Genomic DNA, 22,218 nt, shown 5'->3' with positions numbered 1-22,218 from the left:
AATGACAGCGCCTCGTGCGGCAATGCGGCGCTAGACCCAATCGGTCGGACATCCGCGTTGCCCAGAAGCTCCGCCCACGCCCAACCTTGGCTTGTCCCTTGCCCCCCCTCGAACTCCCTATCCGCCCTCAAGGGCTCGACTTTCAATCACCAGGTCGACTCTCATAATCGTTTGGCTCCATTCACCTCTTAACCTGCGAATATACACCCTTTCCATCCAGGCATTCGCCATGCGCCAATGAACCACTGTATGAACAGTACCAGTGATGATTGAAACCCTACGCGGCCACTACGAAGGCATTGGCTCCTGAAGCAGGTCCTTCGGTTATTTCGTCTCTTTTTAAACCGGCCCTGTATATCACCACACGATCGAAAACAAATACTCGAGAACAAATACTCGAGATCCGCGCGCCGATCACCATCCCCCGAAACAAACCCCCCCAAAACACACGATGACCAACTTCGAGAAATCGGTCAAGGGGGCCACAAAGCTCAAGGTGAGTCGTGCTGAAATCAGTAAACATTGAGGTCCGAAAGATACTGACTTGCCTTGTGCGCAATAGCTCGCAGCCCCTAAATCCAAATACGTTGAAAACATCCTGCTAGCGACCCATACTGGCGAGGCGGGCGTTGCCGAGGTGTTCCGAACATTACAGCACAGACTTCGCGATTCAGCATGGACAATTGTCTTCAAAGCTCTTATAATTGTACATCTCTTGATCCGAGAGGGCCAGCAGGATGCGGCCTTGACTTATCTCTCCGAAAACCCAAAGCAGATCGCACCCAGCAACTTCTCCGAAGGTGAGTTTAGATCGTGGGCGCATTGTGCTTCACAATGGGAATTGGCTGATAGAAAGTCTAGCCCAGTCACAGGGACGCAATATTCGCCGATATGCTGAGTATCTCATCACGCGCGCAAGGGCGTTCGAAGCCACTCAGACAGATTACGTACGAAACGGACCGGGGCGCCTGAAGCGATTAAGTGTGGAAAAGGGTCTCTTGAGAGAAACGGAATATGTACAGAAGCAGATCCGTGCGCTGTTGAGAGCTGATGTAGGTGGTATTTGATGTGGATTGACTTTTCTGTGGCTAACCACCAAAATAGTTATTGACGGATGAGCCCGAGAACGAGATTAGCCTGACTGCGTTTCGCCTCTTAACCCTCGATCTCATGACACTATATTCGGTCATGAACGAGGGTACCATCAACGTCCTAGGTATGTCTCTCAAATTTTTATTCGAGCGCCCTTGTCACTAACGAGAAGGGATCTGATAGAGCATTACTTTGAGATGTCAAGACCAGATAGCGAACGCGCATTGGCCATCTATAAGACATTTACTAAACAGACGGAAGAAGTGGTTGAATTTCTAGGCGTCGCCAGGCATTTCCAGTCTGCCACCCGTCTAGAGATTCCGAATCTCAAGCATGCCAACACCAACCTGGCGCGCCTTTTGGAAGACGACTTGAATGACCCAGACTTTGAACTACGCCGCCGAGAATATCTTGCCCAAAAAGGAATCAAGAAAGACCTAGGTGGAAAGTCCTCGGCAGCAACCTCTTCGGCCGCACCTAAGCCAGCTGCCACATCTGCGTTTGACCCACCCGCGCAAGCCCCGGCCCAGCAACCCCAGCAGCAGAAGCCGCCACCAACGGATCTCATTGATTTCTTCGATTCAATTGAAGGGAATCAACAGCCGATGGCTCAGCAGAATCCGGTGCAATACCAGCAAACGGGCTTTCAACAACAGCCCCAGCAGGCATTTTACCCCCAACAGACTGGATTCCCGCAACAGCAGCAGCAACAGCAGCCTCAAATGACAGGGTACGGCCAGCAACAGCAAAACCCGTATGGAGGCTTCCCGCAGCAGAACACTGGAAATCCATTTGGACAACAGCAAGCACAACCCCTCCAGGCCACACCCACAGGAGCAGGATTCGGGGGATACACTCCCCAGCCCCAACAATATGGATATCAATCGCAGCTAGCACCTGTTCCTCAGAACGGCATCTCCTCATTCCCCCAGCAGCAGCAACAACAACAACAACAACAACAACAATTGCCTGTAGCAAATCAGTTGCAGCCGCAGACCACCGGAACGAATCCCTTCCGGCAGTCCATGATGCTCAATGCACAGGTCACTGGCAATGGTGCTGCACCCCCCCGCGAGTCCACTACAAAGGCAGAACACGAACCCGTTTGCGAAGCGTCTCTCTGTCGCTCACCAGCTCAATGCACCCCCGACTGAAGTGGTCCCACCAATTCCACATCAACCGCAAGCGCTTCAGCCACAGCGAACAGGAACTAATCCTTTTGCTCGGAGCTCGTCCGTCCCTCCACAGAACACGGGGCTACAGCCTCTTCAACCCACCCCCACCGGTACCAACCCCTTCCGCCAGAGTCAATTTATCAACCAACAAACTGGCCAGGGCTGGCAGAGCAGTGGGCAGGCCGGTACAATGGGTGGATTAGAACAGATGGAGACGGTTCCCGTCTTCCCACGACCGGGGATGATCTGAGGCGCGAGTCCCTATAATGGTCCACTATTTCTCTTATTTTTTCTTCTTCTTCTCTTCATTCATGTTGTATTTCAATTTCTCTTGCTATGCCCCCTGCTCATATTGTATCTGACGGCTCGCGGTGCGAGCTGTCAGTACGTGAAACATAAGTTGCGAGCCAGACCCGATAATCATTACCTTGGCTTTGTAGTGATGATAGAAGAACCGATAAATTCAGGCAAATGGAAATTATAATGTGGAGCAGGAGTTTATGAACTTGTGCATCGTTATATAATTTGAAGTAGAGGGGAGTACGGAGTAGGCAGGTCAGAATGACAGATGAAATAGCCGATCGGCATCAAGCCGGCACCTCCACTCTAGCCTCAAGATGAAACCACCAAGAGGAATAAGCTCTTGATCGGCTTTGCATGGCCATGGCCACCTAAGAACCTAGAAACCTGAGAATCCAAGAACCTAAGAGCCCAAGAACCCAAGACAGACCCGAACTCAAAAGAGTAGCTTGTCTGGATCTAGGTTCAAGTTGAGATCAGACCTTCCATCTTCTACATCCCACGGGCCTAGAAGTTGATTAACCTTTTGGTCCCGTACTTTCTTTCGGACTTTTGTATCAGTCATCCTCATCATCTCTCTCTACCTTTCCATTCCCGCCTCCTCGAGTACCAAGCGATTCCCACCGGGCGCAGCCTCACAGCCCACTAGCGACATTAGCGGGGGCTATGCTTCACCCATGCTATCATCAGCGTGAAGAATTTACCCAGCAGAATATCCTACTCCGTGCGCGAGGGACGAGCCGGCCGCATTTCTATTCCGGCCTTCTCACCCGCTCTCCGAGGCAGGCAAGCTGGTTTTCGCCTTCACAAGGGTTCTTACCCACCTTTGGATAAGCTCGTATCATGGACGCTAAGGATTCCTCCTCGGGGGCCGGGGGTAACAAACAAGCCCTGCCTCTGCTATCACGATCGTCCGCGACTGCATCTTGGCCCGCCCACGACAATCCTCAACCTGACCCTCTCACCGTTCCTCCGACGTCTGTCCCCCCCAGCTGAGCTCACGCCGATCAGTCCGGCCGTGCCGCCCGCGTCTCAACCGTCGGATCCACAATCATCGCAGACCGCACCGTCAGTAAAGACAGAGCGCAATGCGCCTGCCAAGGTCCGCAAGCCTCGCAGGGCTGCAAATGCATCCGCGGGGAAGTCGACACTGTTTTGGGTCCATACGGACCCGGAGTCAGCGTCGGGGGGCACGAAGGAGGAGACGTTGAAGCGGATTCGGTCTCACGTCATGTCAGAACACAATCGGAAAAAGCGTCTGGAGAGCACCAAGCGGTATAAGGGCAAGTCTTGGAAGCATCTTTCCTTTCAAACACCCGAGACTGTACCCGGTCCCATAGGGCCGTCGCCTCCTCCACCACCCTCATCCTCGTCCTCGTCCTCGTCCTCGCATGGCTCTCAACAATTTGTTGACGAGTCAGACGTGAAGCAGGAATTGACCCCGGAGACCACCCCTCCTGTCGACTACTACCCAGATACATCGCAGCAAGTGTGGTACAATGACGAAGTAGTGGGCTACCAAGATCAATCGTCATCGCTTGCAACGTGGTCGGTGGTGGGGTCAGGTGCCCATGATCCCTTCAATACCGGACATACACAGCTCACAGATCGAATGATGCGACATTTGCAAAATTGTGGGTTATCACGCTATATGTTGCGGTCTCTGGCATCTCTTGGCTCAATTGACTAATGATACTCGTGTGTAGTCCTTTGGGATCTAACGCAAGAAGCACACCCATTACAAACCCGATATAAGCCCAAACTGCAGGCGCACTGGGCATCACTGATCCAGCGCGACCCGGCTGTCCTGCACGCTACAATATGTGTGGCCACTTCCAATGCGGCCATGCAGCGAGGGGAATTACCGGTTCGAGATCCAAATCAGACACGCAGCGCGCTAGTGGTAGATACTTTTCATCACCGCGGTGAAACCATTCGATTGGTGAATGAAGGCTTGTCGGATCCCGTCAAAGCCTCGAGTGACGAACTGATTGCTGCTGTTTCTGCTCTTCTGACGATCGAGGTGAGTCAGTCAACACTTCAAGATAAGCACGTGCTTACAGCCTTAGATCGCATCGGGAAATCCGGATTATCTCAAGATTCACTTGGCGGGCTTACGGCAAATGATCGGACTACGTAAGAACTTTGCGGATGTCCCACCAGATGTTCGCTTTCAGATATCATGGTCAGTATCTTTATCGTGCAGGGACCATATCACTAGCTAATCAAACCACACAGGACGGATATCCGAGTCGCCTGCATGGCAATGACAAGACCCATTTTCCCTTTTGTCCGATCAATTCGACCCATGGGGCTCACTCTCGCGCCGCCTAATGATGATATCGCTCTTCTTGCCACCCGCCTTCTCCCCTTGATCAAAATCCCAGGAATTTTCAGTGATTTGTTTGCCAAAATCATCTATGACCTCCTCGAACTCACTTGGTATGCGGAATGGATCAAGGGGACTACTGGATACAAAGATTTCAATGAAGAGACCGAGGACTACTTCAATTTCGAAGTGGTGTATGTGGAGTACGCACTCCATTCGGACCGGTACACACCCACTGGCCAAGCCAAGGGCGATAATTCCATCGAGGGCTGTGTTCGCCTAGCCTGTCTATGTTTCCACAACAGTGCAATCTGGAACTTCTATCCAATGATCGCACCGCTGCTGCCGAAACCCATCACCGCCCTCCGTGCCGCGTTGGAAGCCACTATCCCATCTGGCGTCTTCGCCCTCTGTCGCGATCTTTTGATATGGCTACTATTCGTTGGTGCAGCATGCAGCCAAGTGATGCCATTGGAACGCACATTTTTTGTCTCGGAGCTCGCAACAGCTTGCCGCCTACATGGTGTGACGTCTTGGCAGGAAGCCCGGTCCATCCTCCTGGGCTTCTTCTACGTCGATCGTGTCCACCTTCCTATGCTACGTCAGATATGGCAGGAGGTCCAACTACAGTCGGATTTCTCGGCTGCGCGATGATGCATCATCATTTTTTCCCCCGCCGAAACCGAAATGGGGGCTTCAAATCAATTGAAACTCCCGGAAGCGTTGGAAACTCTCACCACACTCTACCACCACCCCTCTTATGACATGTGAATGAAACCAGATACAATAATTGGCACATACTGCATGCTAAATACTACACGAGTAATGACTAAATGAAACAGTCTATTGAAATGAAAAGGAAAACTACTCCGTACTAGTATCTGCCCCCAACGTAGCTCAGCTGACGTATCAAGAGCACAGAACTAACAAAAGCCCGCTGACACGGTTCAGTCGGCACCTGCCCGCCGTGCGATCCACCGGGCTTTAGACTACGAATGGGGGGCCGATTGCATATTTAGCCAGACAGTCTAACTAGAATTAAGGGTGTTCAAGAACAGATGCCACCGAGCAATTGCCGAAGACGCAGAACCCCCCCCAACAAAGTCTCCCCCTTTTAACTTGCAATAATACTCTACAACAACCTACTAGTAGTGTTGTCATCGCAATAAATGCCATTACATACAACTCACGCACCAAGTCCCAATAACAGCCCATGATAAATCAAAGAATTGCTCGGCAGGGAACTCCACAAATGCCGACCGAACTATCGCCGACCCCTGAACACCGAGTATAGACCGAGAAAGGATCGGGTGGAGGTCGGCAAGCTCGGGACGGGATAGATAGGGAGCTGTGGTGCGTTTCAGCTAGCAGTCTGACAGTCGAACCAAGTCAAAAGAGAGCCTTCATCCAGGGCCAAATATTTTTCTTCTTTCCTCTTCACTTCGGCCCTTTCCCCCGCCTCAAAACTAGGAAATATAAAGCCTTGCTTACTTTACCCCTTACTATGTTTGAGTAACCGGCCCAACCCAAATTAGGTATCTACATTCCACTCCCCATCCACTATTTGCGTCTGAAAATTAGGGTTGACTTAACCTTCGCGCAACAGACTTGCCCTGTCTCGCCTCGGGACTGTGATTTACGGTGCTCTAGGCCTCCTTTTCAGACCAAATTCCCCGTGTCTCAGGGATAATTTTAGTTATTACCCACCTTCTATTGGATGACTAGGGCAGGGTGTACCTAAAACCGAGTCGAAACGGAGGTTTACCTTCTCTGTCTTTGAGAAGTAGATCGGGGCTGCGTACCTGATCTACACACTTACTTAAAGCCGCCCATGCCCAACCCACCTGGGATTGACCGGCAATGTTTACTTTTTCGACTGACAGAATCTTTCTTTCCATGGTTCTTGAATGATCATGACCCAATGCCTGGTTTGCAGCTCATTTCTCCCGATTGTACGGATTGTATGATTCTACGGACTGCATACACATTTTCATGTGTTTATCGCCTCTATCATGGGATCCGGGTCCTCCCTGCGGGCCTCGCACTGATGCTCGCCTGGGCACTGCTTTGATATAAAGCAGCTACACAATGAGCAAATGATTGTCAAGACTAACTCTTTGCTTACTGTGGCTCCAGGTCTTCCTTTTAGCCAAGGTATGGGTGGCATGTCTCCGTCATCCGACCTCGACGAACCAGTTCACATAAAAACAACCATTGTCCGACAATTGGGCGATACAAGGCAGGGACAGGGGCAAGTGACGAATTACGGGTTCACAAGGTACGTGTATTCGGAGAGAATTAATCATTTAGGATGAATTATTACAAGCCACGCAATAACAGGCAAGGAGACTAAATACAACAAGGAAATATGAGGGGAACGCAACGCGAACCGCCCCTGATTATGTACTCGAGCCCGAAAGAAAGAACTATCTTATGTTCTTTCCCGAGTCACGAGCCGATTTGTGCAAATGCTCCATCATCCCGAACGACAATTCAACAATCATCGAACGGAAGAAAAAAGGATGAAGCAAAGCTACGAGGATAACGGCCAAGCATGAAAAGGCTTAAAACGGTACTGCGATTCCATTGGCGAACGACTAATGAAAGCGTTCGAAAAAGGGAGATCCGCGCCCATGTTCAAGATTCCTGCCAAACGACAAGGAATAAATCCCATCACTTTTCAACCATATCCCTGAATGGCACGAGGGGTATCAGAAAACATTACAAACGCGCAACGCAACGGGGGGGCATTATCAACCATCCTTTCATTCCGTCATGATCGAGACGACGCAGGGAGTGGAGGAATAATTTATGCCAGCTCCCGGTCGGTCTTCTGGCGGCGCTCACGGCCGGTGGCAGACCAGGGGAAGTGAGCAACAGGGATGACGAAGAAGCTGTTGCTGTTGTCGGCCAGACCAGCCAGGGCGTTGTACCAGGCGGCGAAAGCAGCCAGGAATCCGAAGAAACCACCAGCCTTCTGGATGTTGGCGTTGGGGGTGCCGGCGTCATCGTGCAGCAGGTAGGCAATGCCCAGCAGGAGGAAGGTCAGATCCAGGGTGAAGAACAGGATGAAGAAGGCAACGGTGGAACGGAGGGTGCAGAAGACCAGGATGGTGGTGAAGATGAACCAGCCCATCAGGAAGAGACCCATTGAGTTCGCGAAGGGAACGACACTGGTCGTGCCGTCGGAAGCAGTGACCGTCAGACTCTTCTCGATTTCGAAGCCACCAGGTGTCAAGACGATGGCAAACGCGAGCCAGAAACCGCCGTACGAGGAGAGAGCAGTGGCACCGAAGGTGTTACCGACGGCCATTTCCCTGGGATATTGTTAGTGGATACTTCGTTTCACGACTCGGAGGATTTCAATGATAACATACCACATGCCGGCAAGCAGCTGGACCAGACCGCCGTAACCGAAAGCCAGAGCGCAAACGATGTTGGGCGCGGTGAGGTCGCGAGCACCCATGTTGATGGCGCTCAGCACGAAAGTGGTCAAGGCGAAAGCGCAGAGGCCCAGAGGAGCCGGGTTGGCGAACTTGCGACCCTCGACAGGCTTGTACAGACCGGGCTGGAACTCACCACCAAAGGCAGGGAGACGAGCCTCAGCAGTGTTGACGTGAGAGAGAGGACCGTAGCCGAAGCGCGCAGCTTGGCGAGCGACCTCGTGCTCCTCGGCCGACATTTGCGGCTGAAGGTTGGGCCCGGCAGCCGCGGGGGCGACACCGACATCCTTCTCGAGGGAGCCGTTGTTGGTAGTGTCAGTTACAGACATGATGATACGTGAAGTTCTAGAAAGAAATCACAAAGGTATTAATTGAGAGGGTTGGTAAAAAAGGCGAGTTTGAGGTGGTTAAAAAAAAAAGTGAATTGGGGAAAAAAAGAGTTCAGCTCGCTGAACAATGGAAGAAAGTCTCAATTGGAGATAACACAGTTAAATCGAAAAGAGGTGGAAGGGGAAGAAAAGCGATCAAGTCCAAAAGCCAATCAGCGCTGCTGGAAAGGATGGAAATAGAGATGAGAAGGGGAGAAGGATGTCGAAAGGTCAGGGGACAGAGCTAATATAAGTTCTTGGCCCGAGAAACAACAACCAAACCGCCCATTGGGAAGCTCGGCTGAAAGACTCGGGATCGTGGCCGAAAAATCACAGCAAAAAAAAAAGGGAAAAAAGAAACACCGGGGAAGAGCAGGGGCGAAAGGAGCATGGACGAAAGGGAAAAAGTGGAGACAAAAGTTACCTGTTGACCCGCTGAGACAAAAGGATGGTCTCAATAAATTGCAATGATGTGCAGTTGAGAGGAGCAGTCCCACCGACACTAACAGAGGTTAATTGGAGATGGGTTCGAGAGTGGGAAACAAGAGAGAAACAAAAAGTGAGAAAATCAGAGGAGGAGAAAAAAGGTAACCTGATGGGCTTTTATTTTTATATACACGCAGCCACTCGCAACTAACACACCCATGGACATCTGCAAGGCAAAAAAAAGGAAATTAATTAAAAATGACTAACAGCGTGCTTTTGTTTGCGACAGGCCTAGGTCTGGTACGGAGAGTACGGGGGACAAGGGTTTTTGGTTTTAGCTTACACAGGGTTTACCATTTGCAGGATGGACCTCATACATCCGGGGAGACGGCACAGCGGATGGACCGGGGTTGGCACTGGGACATGGGGAGGTCAATCCGCGGGTACCAAACTAAACATTAACTGGTCACGGAGTTAGGGATGGCAACAAGAACCCGGAGAGTACGGACTACGGAGTACAGTATGTACAGTATTGGAGTGAGTGTGGGGGCAACCCCTTCCAGAGCAGAACAAGACTGGTTCAGAAGGCATGGAGCAGTGTGGCTCACTGGTTCAGCTGCTCTGGTGATCACAGATCTTCGGGGCAGGTGGGCCCCAGGGTCATGACCATGCCTATTTAGCTGTCAATGGCAACCTTTAGGAAGTCTTGCTAGCCTCGGGGAGAACCTGTGGCGTTGTATTGCGATACGACAAATACCAGACTAATGTACGTAGGAGGTATTATTGATTACTCATAAATTATGGTTAAATTCGAAGCTGTCCAACACCCTCCCAACACCCTTTCCCGGCTAAAAATCCATCACTGACTCCACACTAAACTCGCTTTGGGCGACCTAAGCAAATCTGTCTAGTCCGAATTAATTGCATGTTGTGCTTGGCAGTGGAATTACGTGTGGAATCCCTTGGTTTATGCACCAATCCCCTCTCACCACACTTTCATCGTCTACTACCTGGCCCTTGCTCTTCATCATTCGAACCACTTCCCAAAAAAAGGGGCAAAACGAAAGTGAGTGAGTGAGTGTGTGAGAGAGAGGGGCAGATGGAACACGGCTTATCGCACGGTGCACCTGATCCTTACGAAAAAGAGATGTAGCCCCAGCACTAAATCGTCTCGTCCCATCCACGCGTGGAGTAGCAACGTCGCGGCCCCTCGCGGCCCTTCCGAGCGACAGCGACAGCGGAAATCCTCATTAAACTGCTCGTTGTCTCGCGCTTGCTTTGACTGAGATGGGTCCCTGATAGACTTTATGCGACGCGGCCGGGATGTCGCACCATTCATTCCGTGCCTGCCACTAGGCCCTGACAGGCCATCGGTCCGGTAATCAAGGCTGTGTTTTTCTTCTCTTTCTCAAAAGAGATCCTCTCGCAAACTGGCGGAGAGCCACAGATGGAGATCGACGTGGACCTTGATGCACACTAATTGACCTAGCCAGAGTCTTGTCTTGTTTTTCCTTTTTTTTCTTTTTTTTCTCTCACAACATCCACTTTTTGTGTGCGTCCTCTGTCTCCATCGTGATTGTCCCGGAGACGCGACTCTGGTGGGACAATTCAATCCCAAAAAGATCTTGTGCAGGAACTAGACCTTGTTGTAGACAGCCTGTGGACTAGACTTTGAACCACTTGTGGATTCCCATGGTGGTGGGTGTTGCACACATGCTTCGGATTCGGCCCGCCCTAGGCTCCCCAGAAGAGGAGCTTACTCCATTGTAGTGACACCGACCGTGTATCAGATTGGCTCACTCCATAACAAAGAGAGCTTGATTTCAAATGGGTCCCTCGTAAGCTCCTAGTTCCACACGAACACGAGGACAAGGCTCGCGGGAGAAAAAAAAAAGTCTTTGGGGGTTAATACCATGCTAACGCGGCCAGCTGTCCCTTTCTCAACGTGGCGACGGTGAAAATGTCGTGTCAGGAGCTGTACTTACTCCGTCCACCCTACTCCGTACTCTGTAACTTGACCATGTCAGACGCGGGCCATCCCCAAATCGCTAGTCTACCCGCAAACACACCTCAACCTCAAACCACGCGTTGGCGAGATGAACTAAATCGAGTTCGGTCGAAAATAGAAATCTCTTCATCGAGCGGCCATTGGCACGCCGGGGATGCAATTCCAAAACTCCCATCCTTGGCTAGTGGTTCCCCGTATATGATTGATGGAGTTTCACTACTATTGATGCATGCATTGGATGGCGCATCAGACTACTGCAATAGTAAGCCCGCCAAAGTAGTCAGCAGGTGGCGGCCGCCCAGTGGCTTGCCATGAAATTAACAAGCATTGTTCCGTAATTATTGTGGAAATGTGGAGCTAAGATTCAGATAAATGAATTCCTGCTCCCTGCATTAGTATCCTAGATGATATTATCACTAATTATCACCATTGACCTCCCTTAAAACAACTCAATATTGTTTTCGTATTTATCCGGTTCAATAGCTAGGGTCTATACATAGCACGGGGTACTCTGTACGAGTTAAACGTGATTTAGGGCGATTATGTAGGTACTTGTGCACAGGGCTGAAGGATCAGTATCAGGATCAGGATTGCAGGTCGTCTTCGCGGCCCCAGTCGATCATTGTTCCTACATAATCTCTCCGCATCCTCCCCGCATACACTCCGCCATGAGACATACGTACTACTAGTATTTTAAGATTAACCCCAGATTGCTTGTCTTTGATGGAGGTTGGGGTAAATCTACCTCATATCGCTTAGGAGTGCGGGGTATAGAGTACCCAGATTCACCGATCTATACTTCATACTCCATACAGCTCTTCACGATGACGCAAATCCGTATTTGCTTGCGGAGCTTCCCACGTGGAAAACCCACGATTTTCCTGTTCGTAACTACCAAACTCTTTATTCCAGCCTTACCAAAGTTCGAGAAGACACTCAAGTCATGTGAGACAATACGGTATCTGGCTTTCAATAACTTGAGGGGCCTGATGGCCCTTAAGGTTTCTATTAAAATCGCCACCCCCGGATCTAGCAATAGTAGAACAAGAACAAGAACAAGAACAGGAATACTCTTCATTCCAAGCCTCCAAGCATCCAAGCATCCCCAATCCAAGCCTTCCGTTCTCCCGCTTACCAACCAGATTTGAGAAATCCTCACGATCTTCAGCCTTCCTTCTCCCCGCAACCATTGCGATCAGGCCATGTGCGGGGAGAGCTCTCCCGGCTCTGCGCCGAGCAAGATCAACATGCATGGCATTGGCGACACCTCCAGAATTATCGAAAAGAGCGACTGTTTTCCCCACATTTCTCTCATCTGACCGATCCTCTGTGCGGGGGGTAATGAGCCCATTGAGTTCTTCTCTGCATTCTCACCAACGAACCACAGTCTCCGGCCACACAAGCTGGCCCGACTTGACGTCAGCGACGGCACCGCAGTGGCCGCAGCGTGCCGTGCCATGTACGTGTTTGTACAGTGCCGCGCCTGTCTGTCCGGCTATGCCGGCGTTGAGCATGCGACGCTGCGTATCACAGCGAACCAGTAGAACCAATGGAACGGAACAGTTTACCAGCGCCATGTATACACAGTCTGGGGAACATGTGGCAGGAATTTCAGGACCCGGGGCCTGGTTTTTCCTCCGCCACCTTTAACCAGACCCTGGGGATGACGGAGACTCATCCCCGCGAACCGTGGAACTGTGGATAGAGACCCTTGTGGAGTAAGTTTTCGCCTTTACCGATGCCGAGAATATTGCTAGAAGGTTGGCCGTTTTCGGCTCGGCGGAGCGGAACTATGGGCTGATTACCCACGGTTATGGGTAATACCATGGAGAGGTTTCCAATGTCTGCTGATGAGCCACAAATGGTGGATCCCCCCCGGCTGCGTCGGATATCCCCCAGAGGAAAACAAAGAATGATTTATTTGGTATGACCGGCCGAAAGATGGAGAATTTCTTACCGACGAAAAGAAAGTGTTGGGGTCGATGGTGTCATGCGGGGGGATTGCTGGAGCTAATGGATTGGGATAGGTCAGATGTAGACTCAACCTAGACTACCGAGTAGTCTGTGCATAAGGTCTGCCGTCCAATGCTCGAAAAGTTGCTGTACTTCGTGTACTCGGTGGCAATCATGCCCAATGCCTGGACAGCTCAGCTCTCCAAAAACAGAGAGTCGTGGAGCTCTGGATCCCGCGATGATCATCGCTCTTTGCAGTGCACCAAGGAAATCGCTCATCCTGCGGTGAGCTCTCGTCTCAAAAATAGGTCTTGGATGAGGTCACAACAGCCATGACAATCGATGACAATCCATCAAATTAACCCTAGAGTCCCATTCCTCCCGGATAGACTTGTGTCCGCCAATTTGTTCATTCTATGGAGCCAGCCATCTCCTCTTTGAGACCGCTCAACTTGATCAGCCCATCCTACTCAATGCTGCTCCACTCTTATCATTGATTTCGAAAATACTCACTGCTTACTGCTCACTACTCACTGCTCACTTCATTATAGTTGACAGCACAATCTCCTCCTTGATTCATCACCGACTCAACCCCCTCGCAACTCGTGCGGGGTTTGCAGCAATCGTCGCTTCGTCTGCCGCACCTTCCTCATCAGGCCTAATAACCACGACGCATCGACCATTGAGAAAGACCTCTGATATCTGGCATATCTGGCATATCTACCACTAGTATATTTAGCAATGGTCAAACTATCTGCCGCTCTGCCCTCTCAGGTCCGGCCTCGAGGGGATAATCGCAGCCAACCATGACTTGGGATACTCCTCCCCCCGTCTGTGCACATCTCTCATCGGCGGAATAGCCCGTCTTCCCCGCGTTCTCGCTCTATCTCGTCTGGATCAAGCTTCTACTTGAGGAATCGCCGCGGCTGTTATCAGTCGTTGGATGGATCAAGGTTGTAGCTGAAATGAGCCGAGGACACTGATAATGCTACTCTAAAGATACACTGAGGATGAAGCGGGGAAGGAAGGGGAGATCAAAATGGGTTGCCCTCGCACTGGCAGAGGAGAGCTTCTTCTTTGAGCGTTCGAATAGTTTCTCTAGCTCAAATACAGCAATTGAATGAGTCTACATTTTTGAAACATGGGAGTCCCGTCCGAGAAACACGACCACCCGGTCCGCAGGGATGATCTGGATATTGATGTGAAGAACGGGACCATCCAAGATGGAAAGGCAGATGCAGCACTGGACTTTCTCCGCACTGGGGATAATCTCGATGCGACGGAGGTTGATGAGAAAACCCTCGTTCGCAAGATTGACTGGATGATTATGCCGCTCATGTGGGCGGCATATAATCTGCAGTACCTGGACAAAGTGCTCAGTAGGTGCTCAATAGGATCAACAAAGATGCCGTCTTCCAAGTTTCACAGTCTAATACTTCGTTTCCAAAGTCAACTACGCATCAGTTATGGGATTATTGAGCGATACTAATATGCGCACTAATGAGTTCTCTGACTTGACCTTGGCCTTCTACGTGACATACCTCGTCTTCGAACTACCCACTGGTTTTCTCATGCAGCGATTGCCAACAGCAAAATACTTGGGATTGAACGGTACGACGATCCCAGACATTGTTGGAATTGAAATGGAAATGAAAATTGACCAATCTATCTAGTCACCCTGTGGGGTCTGATGACCACGTTGAACTGCACCGCGAAGAATTTTGGAGGACTTATGACCCTTCGGGTGCTTCTGGGATGCTTTGAAAGTGCAATTGCACCAGCGTGAGAAAAATCCTGTATACGCCATCACTGGGTCCGATCATTTTCTTACTTACACCTTCTCAGACTCATCCTCATCACTTCCATGTGGTACAAACGAACAGGTATAACTACCTCTCCCGTACTACCCTTCATCCATACATCCTCTAACCCACTGCCCTGAACAGAACAACCCAAACGAATGGGAACATGGTATCTAGGCACAGGAACCGCCTCAATAATGGGCGCACTGGTCGCCTACGGCCTCCTCTTCTACACAGACGACCAATTCAACTCCTGGCAAATAATGTTCCTAATCTTCGGCATCATAACCATTGCCGTAGGAATCTGCATCATAATCTTTCTCCCAGACAACCCAATGACATCAAAACTCACCCACGCCGAAAAAGTCCTCGCCATCGAACGCCTCCGCGAGAACCGCACCGGTATCGAAAGCAAGCATTTCAAATGGCACCAATTCGCCGAGGTATTCCGCGATCCGCAAACATACCTGATCGTCATCATCGTGGCTTCGATGAATATCTCCAACGCAGCCGTGAGCAGCTTCACCTCCCTCATAATCAAGAATATCGGCTTCACGACGAAAGAAACCGAGCTCCTGAATATCCCCAATGGAGCCGTGAGCATCGTCAGTATCGTGACGGCCTCGTATTGCGCCTCGCGGTATGACCAGCGCTGTCTCTGCGTCATTGCTTCGCTGACTATCGGTCTACTCGGCGGCTGTCTCCTCGCCTTCTCGCCAAAGGACATGAAGGCAGCACAGCTAGCAGGTAACTACCTAACCCAAGTCATCGGGTCTGCTTTGCCAATACTTTACTCCCTCGCCGGCGCCAATGCCGCCGGCCACACGAAGAAAGTCACCATGAACGCCATTCTCTTGATGGCCTTTTGCCTGGGTAATATTCTCGGCCCGCTCACGTTCCGCACCAAGGACGAGCCGGATTATATCCCTGCGAAGATTGCGCTTGTTGTGACCGTGACGCTAGCTATTATCTTTGCGTTTATGCTGCGCTTCTTTTATGGGTGGGAGAATCGGCGTCGAGATGCGCGCCATGAGGGTGAGGTACATCAGGAGAATTCGGAGTTTTGGGATTTGACGGATCGGGAGAATCGGGAATTTCGGGTAAATTCATTCCATTCTTTTCTCTCTTTATCCTCTTTTATTGTTGTTTGGTTGCGGTTGAGAGTGCGATTGCTGACTTGCTTCTAGTATAAGCTTTGATCGGAGGTCCTTTGGATGGTCTATACTTTCTTTTGTCTTAGACGGTGATGACAATTCTCTTGGATCGACGTAGATATCGTATATCATGCTTAGTAGAAAGATGAACTCAAGAAGCAGTCTGTCATACATTCATTTAATGTATACTAGGTATATAACAAGAACAACAGATCTAGCCCTAGCCAAACAATGATCCACACGCTATGCAATAAGCACTCTAAAATCTAACCCACGAGAGCCGCTCTAAGCCCCCACTTGAGTAGCCTTAAACTCAGGACTAAAGTCCCAGTCAATATAGCCAGTAGCAGACCCAGCATTATAGAAGGTATCCCGGTTATAAGGAACAAGCGGGACATTAGCCTTAAGTCGGAAAGGCAGATCCGGGTTCGACGTCCACGGCCGCCCAAATCCAATAACAGCATCATACGATCGGTACTTGCCATCGATAGCCTCAAGAGCCGTCTCTGCCTTATACCCACCAGCAATAATAACCGGCGTGGCATTGCCATACGCCTCCAAGAAGAACTCCAGCCCATCAGAAGTCTCCGCAGTATCAGCATTACCCGCAATCCGGGGCTCGACGATATGCGCATAGGCAAGCTTCAGCTTCGCAATCTCGGAGGCCAGATACGTGAATTGCGGAATTGGGTCCGCCATCCGCATGCCCTGGAACGTGCTGTAGGGCGAGAATCGAATTCCAGTCCGGTCAGCGCCAATGGCATCGGCCACGGCCCGCGTAATCTCCAGCGCGAAGCGAGCGCGGTTCTCGACGCTGCCGCCCCAGCTATCCGTGCGTTGGTTCGACACATCCTGGATGAACTGGTCGATCAGGTACCCATTCGCAGCGTGGATTTCGACGCCATCGAAGCCCGCAGCGACGGCATTGCGCGCGGCTTGCGCGTAGTCTTGGATGTAGGTTTGGATCTCCGATTCGGAGAGGGGGCGCGGCTTGGCGGCGCCTGAGGCGGCGGGGATGTCGCTTGCGGAGACGACGTCGTAGTCGCCCAGTTTGGGGAGGTAGGTTGGGTCTGTGACGCGGCCGAGTGCCCAGAGTTGCATGTAGATGTAGGAGCCCTTGGCGTGCACGGCGTCGGTGATTTCCTTCCAGGCGGCGATCTGGGAGTCGGTGTAGATGCCTGGGACGGCTTTGTAGCCGCCGGCTTGTGGGGAGATGATGGTGGCTTCAGTGATGAGGAGGGTTCCTGGTGTTGAGCCGCGTTGCTCGTAGTATTCCTTCACCATTGGGAGAGGATTGTGGTTCTCGTCGACGCGGAAGCGAGTCATTGGGGCCATGGCCAGGCGGGCGGAGAGCTCCATACGGCCGACCTGGATGGGACTGAAGAGCTTGCTCATTTTTGAGGTGTTTTGTTTTGTGATCTGGAAATATGTAGGTATTCTGGCAAGAGGTATAGGGTTGAATCGGAGTATGCAAGGTTTAGTATGTCAATTAGCACCAATAGAGGATGAACTGATATAGTAGATGGGATAGTAGATGAAGTAGTAGATATTGAGGTACAGACAGAATTCTTATATCTCAATAAATGTTATGAGAATTTAAATTGCTACCTTGGCCCACAAGATGATTTCCAAGCAAAGCCGACCCGCGAGGCTTGGAAAGCAACTGCGGATTAAGTGAAGATTTCATCCACAAAAAGTCTCCGAAGTGGAGCATCGGCAGATTCAATCCCGACTGTCCAAACATGGTTTCCATCTATGTACGGAGTAGTACCACTCCGTAATTCGATAGGCTTCTAAAATACCTTAAAGTAAAAACTTGGAAATACTAATATCATTTCTATCTCCCGTACTTGCGGGAAGAAGCAAATTGAATTTGTTTATTGTTTCGGAGATACGGGAATAGCGACGCTGACAAACCGTCGTCACACTGTACAAATGCACCTCCTCACCTCACGCCAAGGTTATACTCATACTCCCCATCCAACTTGCAAAGCAAATCACAAAGTAACACAATAACACAACAAGTAAACACTAATTCCTGCAACTCCGATTTCCCTGGCCCGGCCAGGTAGGTGGTATCACGAAAATGACAAATATGGCTAAAAGTACTCCGATTACGAATTCATCACATCACGATCTCTCCAGCTGTCGTGCCGTCGATTCTAATTGCGCATTGAAAGACCGGATCTGATGGAGGAGACCACCTTGTGATCCAGGGGCGCGGCAGCTCACTTCCTCAGCCACACTCCGAAGTAAGAACTCGAGCTCAGTTGAAGATGGCTCGGTCGATGGTGACCCGCGATATTGGTTGCGGTCGAGTGCAAGCTCGAGGCTGTGAATGGAATTGTTGATAGTAGAACGTGTCTATAGTTAATCGTCAGTCTGCTCCTGGCTAGAGTCAGGGGTAAACAACAAAAGCTTACCGTCTTCTCATTCTCCTTCTGCATGTGCCTGCTCCGCACCTGATCCATCTGTAGAGCTATACTTTCTCGCTCCCGCCGCACCTGATGGAGGTGGCTCCGCAATTCCATCATGTCGCGCTTCGCCTTCTTGAGTTGCACACCAAGCACAAAATTGCTGTCCAGCATTTCACTCAAGTCTAACAGGCGGCCGTCTAGCTCCATGCCAAAATTCTCAACGGCTTTGCGCTTGCGTGACCATTCAGCACGCCGCGCAGCGTTTGTTTCATTCTCAATTCCAGTCTTCAGCGTCGTCAGCGTCTTTTCTAAGGTCTCACGACAGATCTGACTCAAGACATCGGCGGGATTGACACCTCCGCGGTTTGGAAGTTTGGTCTTCTGTTGGGTCGAGGATTCATCGGTAGGCCTGTCTCCTTCCTCTCCAGGGTCATTGGCAGAAATATCAAAGGTGCCCAGGGCAGAGGTATTAACAAGTCGATGGATTGTAACAGGTACAGTCTCTCCACGAGGTTCTCTTGACTTTCGCTGTGTCGGACGTGATTCTTCTGCCTCTGCCTCTGCCTCTGCCTCCGATGGCTCTTCTGTCGGAGACGCTTCTGTTCTTGTTCTTTGATTGGCATTCTTTCCCTGACGACGACGCTGCTTTGGTGGTTCTGGTTCCATTGCCTGCTCTGGCTCCTGGGATGCCTCTTCGTCTTGTGCCTCTGGCTCTGCCTGTTGCTCATGAGCACGTTTAGATTTCCCTCCTGATCTAGTCTTGCGGGACTTCGACTTTGCAGATTCCGCCTCTGGTTCTTCATCAACCTCCGGATTGGTCTCAGGTTCAGATTGGGTCTTCTTCCTCTTTGCTGGCTTCCGCGTTTGGCGTGCACCTGTTGTAGATGGTTCACCGGCAGTGGACGCAGAAGCCACTGGACTCTGAGGTTGTGGTTCCGTCTCGGTGTTATTCGAATCCTTCGCAGGTGAAAAGTTTCTACGGGGGCGCTTGCCTTTGGCGATATTGCTGGGCTGGGCTTGCTGATCCTGATTCTCAGACGCAGTATCCGGTGCTGTCCCCTCTGTGCTTGGTGATTTCGAGCGATTGCCGTTGATCTGAGCTGCCGCTTCTTTCGCGGTCTTCTTCCCTGTCGCCTTTATGCGTGTTTGCTTGCCATTTGCGGCAACATCAGACGCGTCGAGGCCGGCTGTAGAATTTGCCGTAGGAGTGTGGCTAGTCTCGGGAGCCTCTGCAGAATCACTGGGCGTTTCTTGCACATTTGACTTGGGTTGTTTCCCCCTCTTCGTCCGAGGCGATATAGATTTCCGCGGAACTTGCTCTGGCTGGTTGTCTGCGGTTTCTTGGTCGGTTTGGATTGGCGATTTTATTTGCCGCGATTTCCTCGACGATGGCTCATTGGGTTGAACTTCTGCTTCGATCTGCGGGGATTTGGACTTTGATGGGCGGGACCGATTGAGTGCTAGATCGGGGGTGGAAGCCTCTATCTCTTTGCCATTGACAGTCGAGGTTCCAGCCTCTTCGGCTCTCTCTGGCTCTTGAATCTCTGGAGCGGGAGGAGATGGTAGGACAGGCACATTGTCCGCGGTTTCCTGCTGAGATGCCTCCGTCGGGGCCTTCGCATGCCCAGGTTGTATTTTTGAAGAGTTCGCTATAGATGAAGAATTGACATGCGAGGAATTATCGGCATCTCGTGAGAAGGGTGTGTTTTTTTCCGCGCTAGGGGGGGTCTTCAATATGGTCAATTCGGCCGTCAGCTAGCGGAGGAGCATGGCGTAACCTACTAATCTTTCGTCGCTTGTTACTGCGAATTTGCTCGGGGGCTCCGTCAGGTGGTATGTCATACGCAGAAATACGAGGCGGGCGACTGTTACGCGCACTACCTGGTGTGCGCTGGATATTATCTGTCTGCGACTGGGGTTGCGACGAAGCTTCCTGGGGCGGCAGAGTTGAAGCTATGGAGGCAGGTTCGGTTTGCGGGTGTATTGTGGTCTCAGGTATGATAGCAGGCTGTGTAGGTTCTGGAAATCCAAGGCTTGGTCCTCCAAATGAAAATCCAAAGTTGATCTCCTTGGTTTTGCGCGTCCTATGTCTGGGGTTAGCCAAAGCCTCAGTGTTATGGTCTCGCGGGGGAGGGGCGCGTACGCAGCTCCGCGCTGGCGCATTTGTTGCCGCTCCTCGCGCGCTATAAACCATTAGCAATATTTCACACAGCATTTCAGATGTCGCGCACGTACTGGAGGCCATTGTTGAGGAACGGCGCCGAGAAAGACGCGTCGTGGTTGGTAAAGAGTAAAGAGTAGAAGCGCCAACGGCGGTCGGGGCCCAAAGTCGATCGGGGCCGATCCATTTTTGTGCCGACTTCTCCGCAACGCTTTGCTTTGCGCCTTTCCTCAACTCTACAATTCCGATACCAACTGCTACAGTCTTTCAGCAATGGGCTGGTTCTGGGGTGACAATAAAGACGACCCTGTCAACAAGCTTGACCCGGGTCTTCGTGAGTACCTGGAGCAAGAGACGCCCAGCAAATACGAACCTGCGCCCAATCTGAAGCAGCCAACACCTCCCTCCACGCAACCCCAGACGCAGACGCAGACGCAAACATCTAAACAGAGCGAACCGACGGAGGACCAATTGCCGGCCGCTTCATTATACCAAGATGGTCGCTACGCGCATCTGTGGAAGACCTATACGCCGCTGACTGCCGCGGATGACGACGCTGTCTATGGCGGGGCGAGTCGAGTCATCGAGAAATTCAAGGAGCGTGGAGATACAGTGCAGCGAGCGGCGATGGAGAACTGTGCGCTTGAGCACGAAGCCTTGACACTATGCTTCCAAACGGGCAATTGGCGCAAGCAGATTGAGTCCCGGTTAACGAACTGCGCCGCGGAGAACGGAACATTTTCGCGATGCTTCGTCACCCAGAGTGTGAGTGGATCTCCGACCCATATACCATGCTCTATTGTCTTGATATAATACTAACTATGCGAAGAAATTCCTCCAGGCTCTCGGCTACGCCTCGTCCTTCCAGCAGGATGCCGAAAAGGAGGAGCGAATCCAGATGCACGCGGACAAACTTTACCACCAGATGCTCGACTACGAGAAACGTGTAGAGGAGGCCAAGGCTGCTGGTCAGGAACCACCCCCTCTCATGTCTCTCTTCGATCCCAAGCAGGCGTCCAAGGCCAGTGGCAAGCGATCCGATATTGATATCCCAAGCGGTGTCGCCATTCCGGAAGGGTTCAAACCCTCGAAACCAATCCACCAGTTAACGCCACACGAGCGAGAGCTAGAGATTCGAGCTCACAACGCACAATTAGAACAGCACAAGCTCTATGCGGAGGAGGCCGCGCCTTTCATGAAGTCTCACGAGGAAAGCCGGGCGAAGCGGAAGGAAAAGATGACCAGTTGGTTCGGCGAGAGCATTGGAAAGTGGCTGGGATGATCACCCGAGGGGATTTTATTTGAACTGTATTTTTATCTTAAAGCTCCAAATATTATTTTGTAACTTATCACATTGGATGATTCACAACGGTAACCGGGGGCGTTGTGGCTAATTTGCCGCATTACACAATATCTGGTAAAATTGGCCAGGGATGTTTTCAGAACCCAGTTCTAGTAGCATTAGATTCCAACTCAGACATTTCTATGGACCATTACTAATTGGTGTTCATGTGGATGCTCTTCCACGGTTCCAGTCTGAGGTGACTATTGTACCTACTATAGTTGGCTATTGTACTAGAAGTTTCAAGT

At 51.1% G+C, this 22,218-nt stretch overlaps 8 protein-coding genes across 8 annotated transcripts; 4 read left to right on the top strand and 4 right to left on the bottom strand.

Moving 5' to 3' along the window:
* Positions 1–451: 451 nt before the first annotated feature.
* On the top strand, positions 452–2,517 carry N7533_007490 (ENTH domain protein; the record flags this gene model as incomplete). The annotated part of the gene is given in 6 exon segments (XM_057104140.1): positions 452–496; positions 563–800; positions 811–1,052; positions 1,105–1,216; positions 1,303–2,195; positions 2,227–2,517. The coding sequence occupies 6 exon segments, from the start codon at positions 452–454 to the stop codon at positions 2,515–2,517; spliced, it is 1,821 nt and encodes a 606-aa protein (XP_056959097.1).
* An 893-nt stretch (positions 2,518–3,410) lies between these two features.
* N7533_007489 (uncharacterized protein) lies at positions 3,411–5,550 on the top strand (the record flags this gene model as incomplete). The annotated part of the gene is made up of 5 exons (XM_057104139.1): positions 3,411–3,444; positions 3,560–4,201; positions 4,274–4,590; positions 4,637–4,752; positions 4,806–5,550. The coding sequence occupies 5 exons, from the start codon at positions 3,411–3,413 to the stop codon at positions 5,548–5,550; spliced, it is 1,854 nt and encodes a 617-aa protein (XP_056959096.1).
* A 2,155-nt stretch (positions 5,551–7,705) lies between these two features.
* N7533_007488 (acetate uptake transporter family protein) lies at positions 7,706–8,668 on the bottom strand (the record flags this gene model as incomplete). Its single annotated transcript, XM_057104138.1, has 2 exons — positions 7,706–8,213; positions 8,274–8,668. 2 exons carry the CDS (start codon positions 8,666–8,668, stop codon positions 7,706–7,708), a joined length of 903 nt encoding a protein of 300 aa, XP_056959095.1.
* Positions 8,669–12,511: 3,843 nt separating this feature from the next.
* Positions 12,512–12,718, bottom strand: N7533_007487 (uncharacterized protein; the record flags this gene model as incomplete). Its single annotated transcript, XM_057104137.1, has 1 exon — positions 12,512–12,718. One exon carries the CDS (start codon positions 12,716–12,718, stop codon positions 12,512–12,514), a length of 207 nt encoding a protein of 68 aa, XP_056959094.1.
* A 1,517-nt stretch (positions 12,719–14,235) lies between these two features.
* On the top strand, positions 14,236–16,095 carry N7533_007486 (putative MFS transporter; the record flags this gene model as incomplete). The annotated part of the gene is made up of 6 exons (XM_057104136.1): positions 14,236–14,473; positions 14,544–14,705; positions 14,768–14,876; positions 14,940–14,977; positions 15,041–15,996; positions 16,084–16,095. The coding sequence occupies 6 exons, from the start codon at positions 14,236–14,238 to the stop codon at positions 16,093–16,095; spliced, it is 1,515 nt and encodes a 504-aa protein (XP_056959093.1).
* Positions 16,096–16,335: 240 nt separating this feature from the next.
* Positions 16,336–17,445, bottom strand: N7533_007485 (alkene reductase; the record flags this gene model as incomplete). The annotated part of the gene is made up of 1 exon (XM_057104135.1): positions 16,336–17,445. One exon carries the CDS (start codon positions 17,443–17,445, stop codon positions 16,336–16,338), a length of 1,110 nt encoding a protein of 369 aa, XP_056959092.1.
* Positions 17,446–18,180: 735 nt separating this feature from the next.
* On the bottom strand, positions 18,181–20,712 carry N7533_007484 (uncharacterized protein; the record flags this gene model as incomplete). The annotated part of the gene is made up of 5 exons (XM_057104134.1): positions 18,181–18,414; positions 18,474–20,116; positions 20,250–20,551; positions 20,611–20,650; positions 20,703–20,712. The coding sequence occupies 5 exons, from the start codon at positions 20,710–20,712 to the stop codon at positions 18,181–18,183; spliced, it is 2,229 nt and encodes a 742-aa protein (XP_056959091.1).
* A 189-nt stretch (positions 20,713–20,901) lies between these two features.
* On the top strand, positions 20,902–21,910 carry N7533_007483 (uncharacterized protein; the record flags this gene model as incomplete). Its single annotated transcript, XM_057104133.1, has 2 exons — positions 20,902–21,393; positions 21,458–21,910. 2 exons carry the CDS (start codon positions 20,902–20,904, stop codon positions 21,908–21,910), a joined length of 945 nt encoding a protein of 314 aa, XP_056959090.1.
* Positions 21,911–22,218: the final 308 nt, after the last annotated feature.

The sequence above is a fragment of the Penicillium manginii genome, assembly GCF_028828005.1.
Source record: "Penicillium manginii strain IBT 31320 chromosome Unknown utg000005l:1.0-5665137.0:1.0-5668048.0, whole genome shotgun sequence".
In the NCBI taxonomy this organism is placed as follows: domain Eukaryota; kingdom Fungi; phylum Ascomycota; class Eurotiomycetes; order Eurotiales; family Aspergillaceae; genus Penicillium; species Penicillium manginii.
The sequence above is the reverse complement of the archived record's forward strand: the minus strand, read 5'-3'. Positions and strand labels throughout refer to the sequence as shown.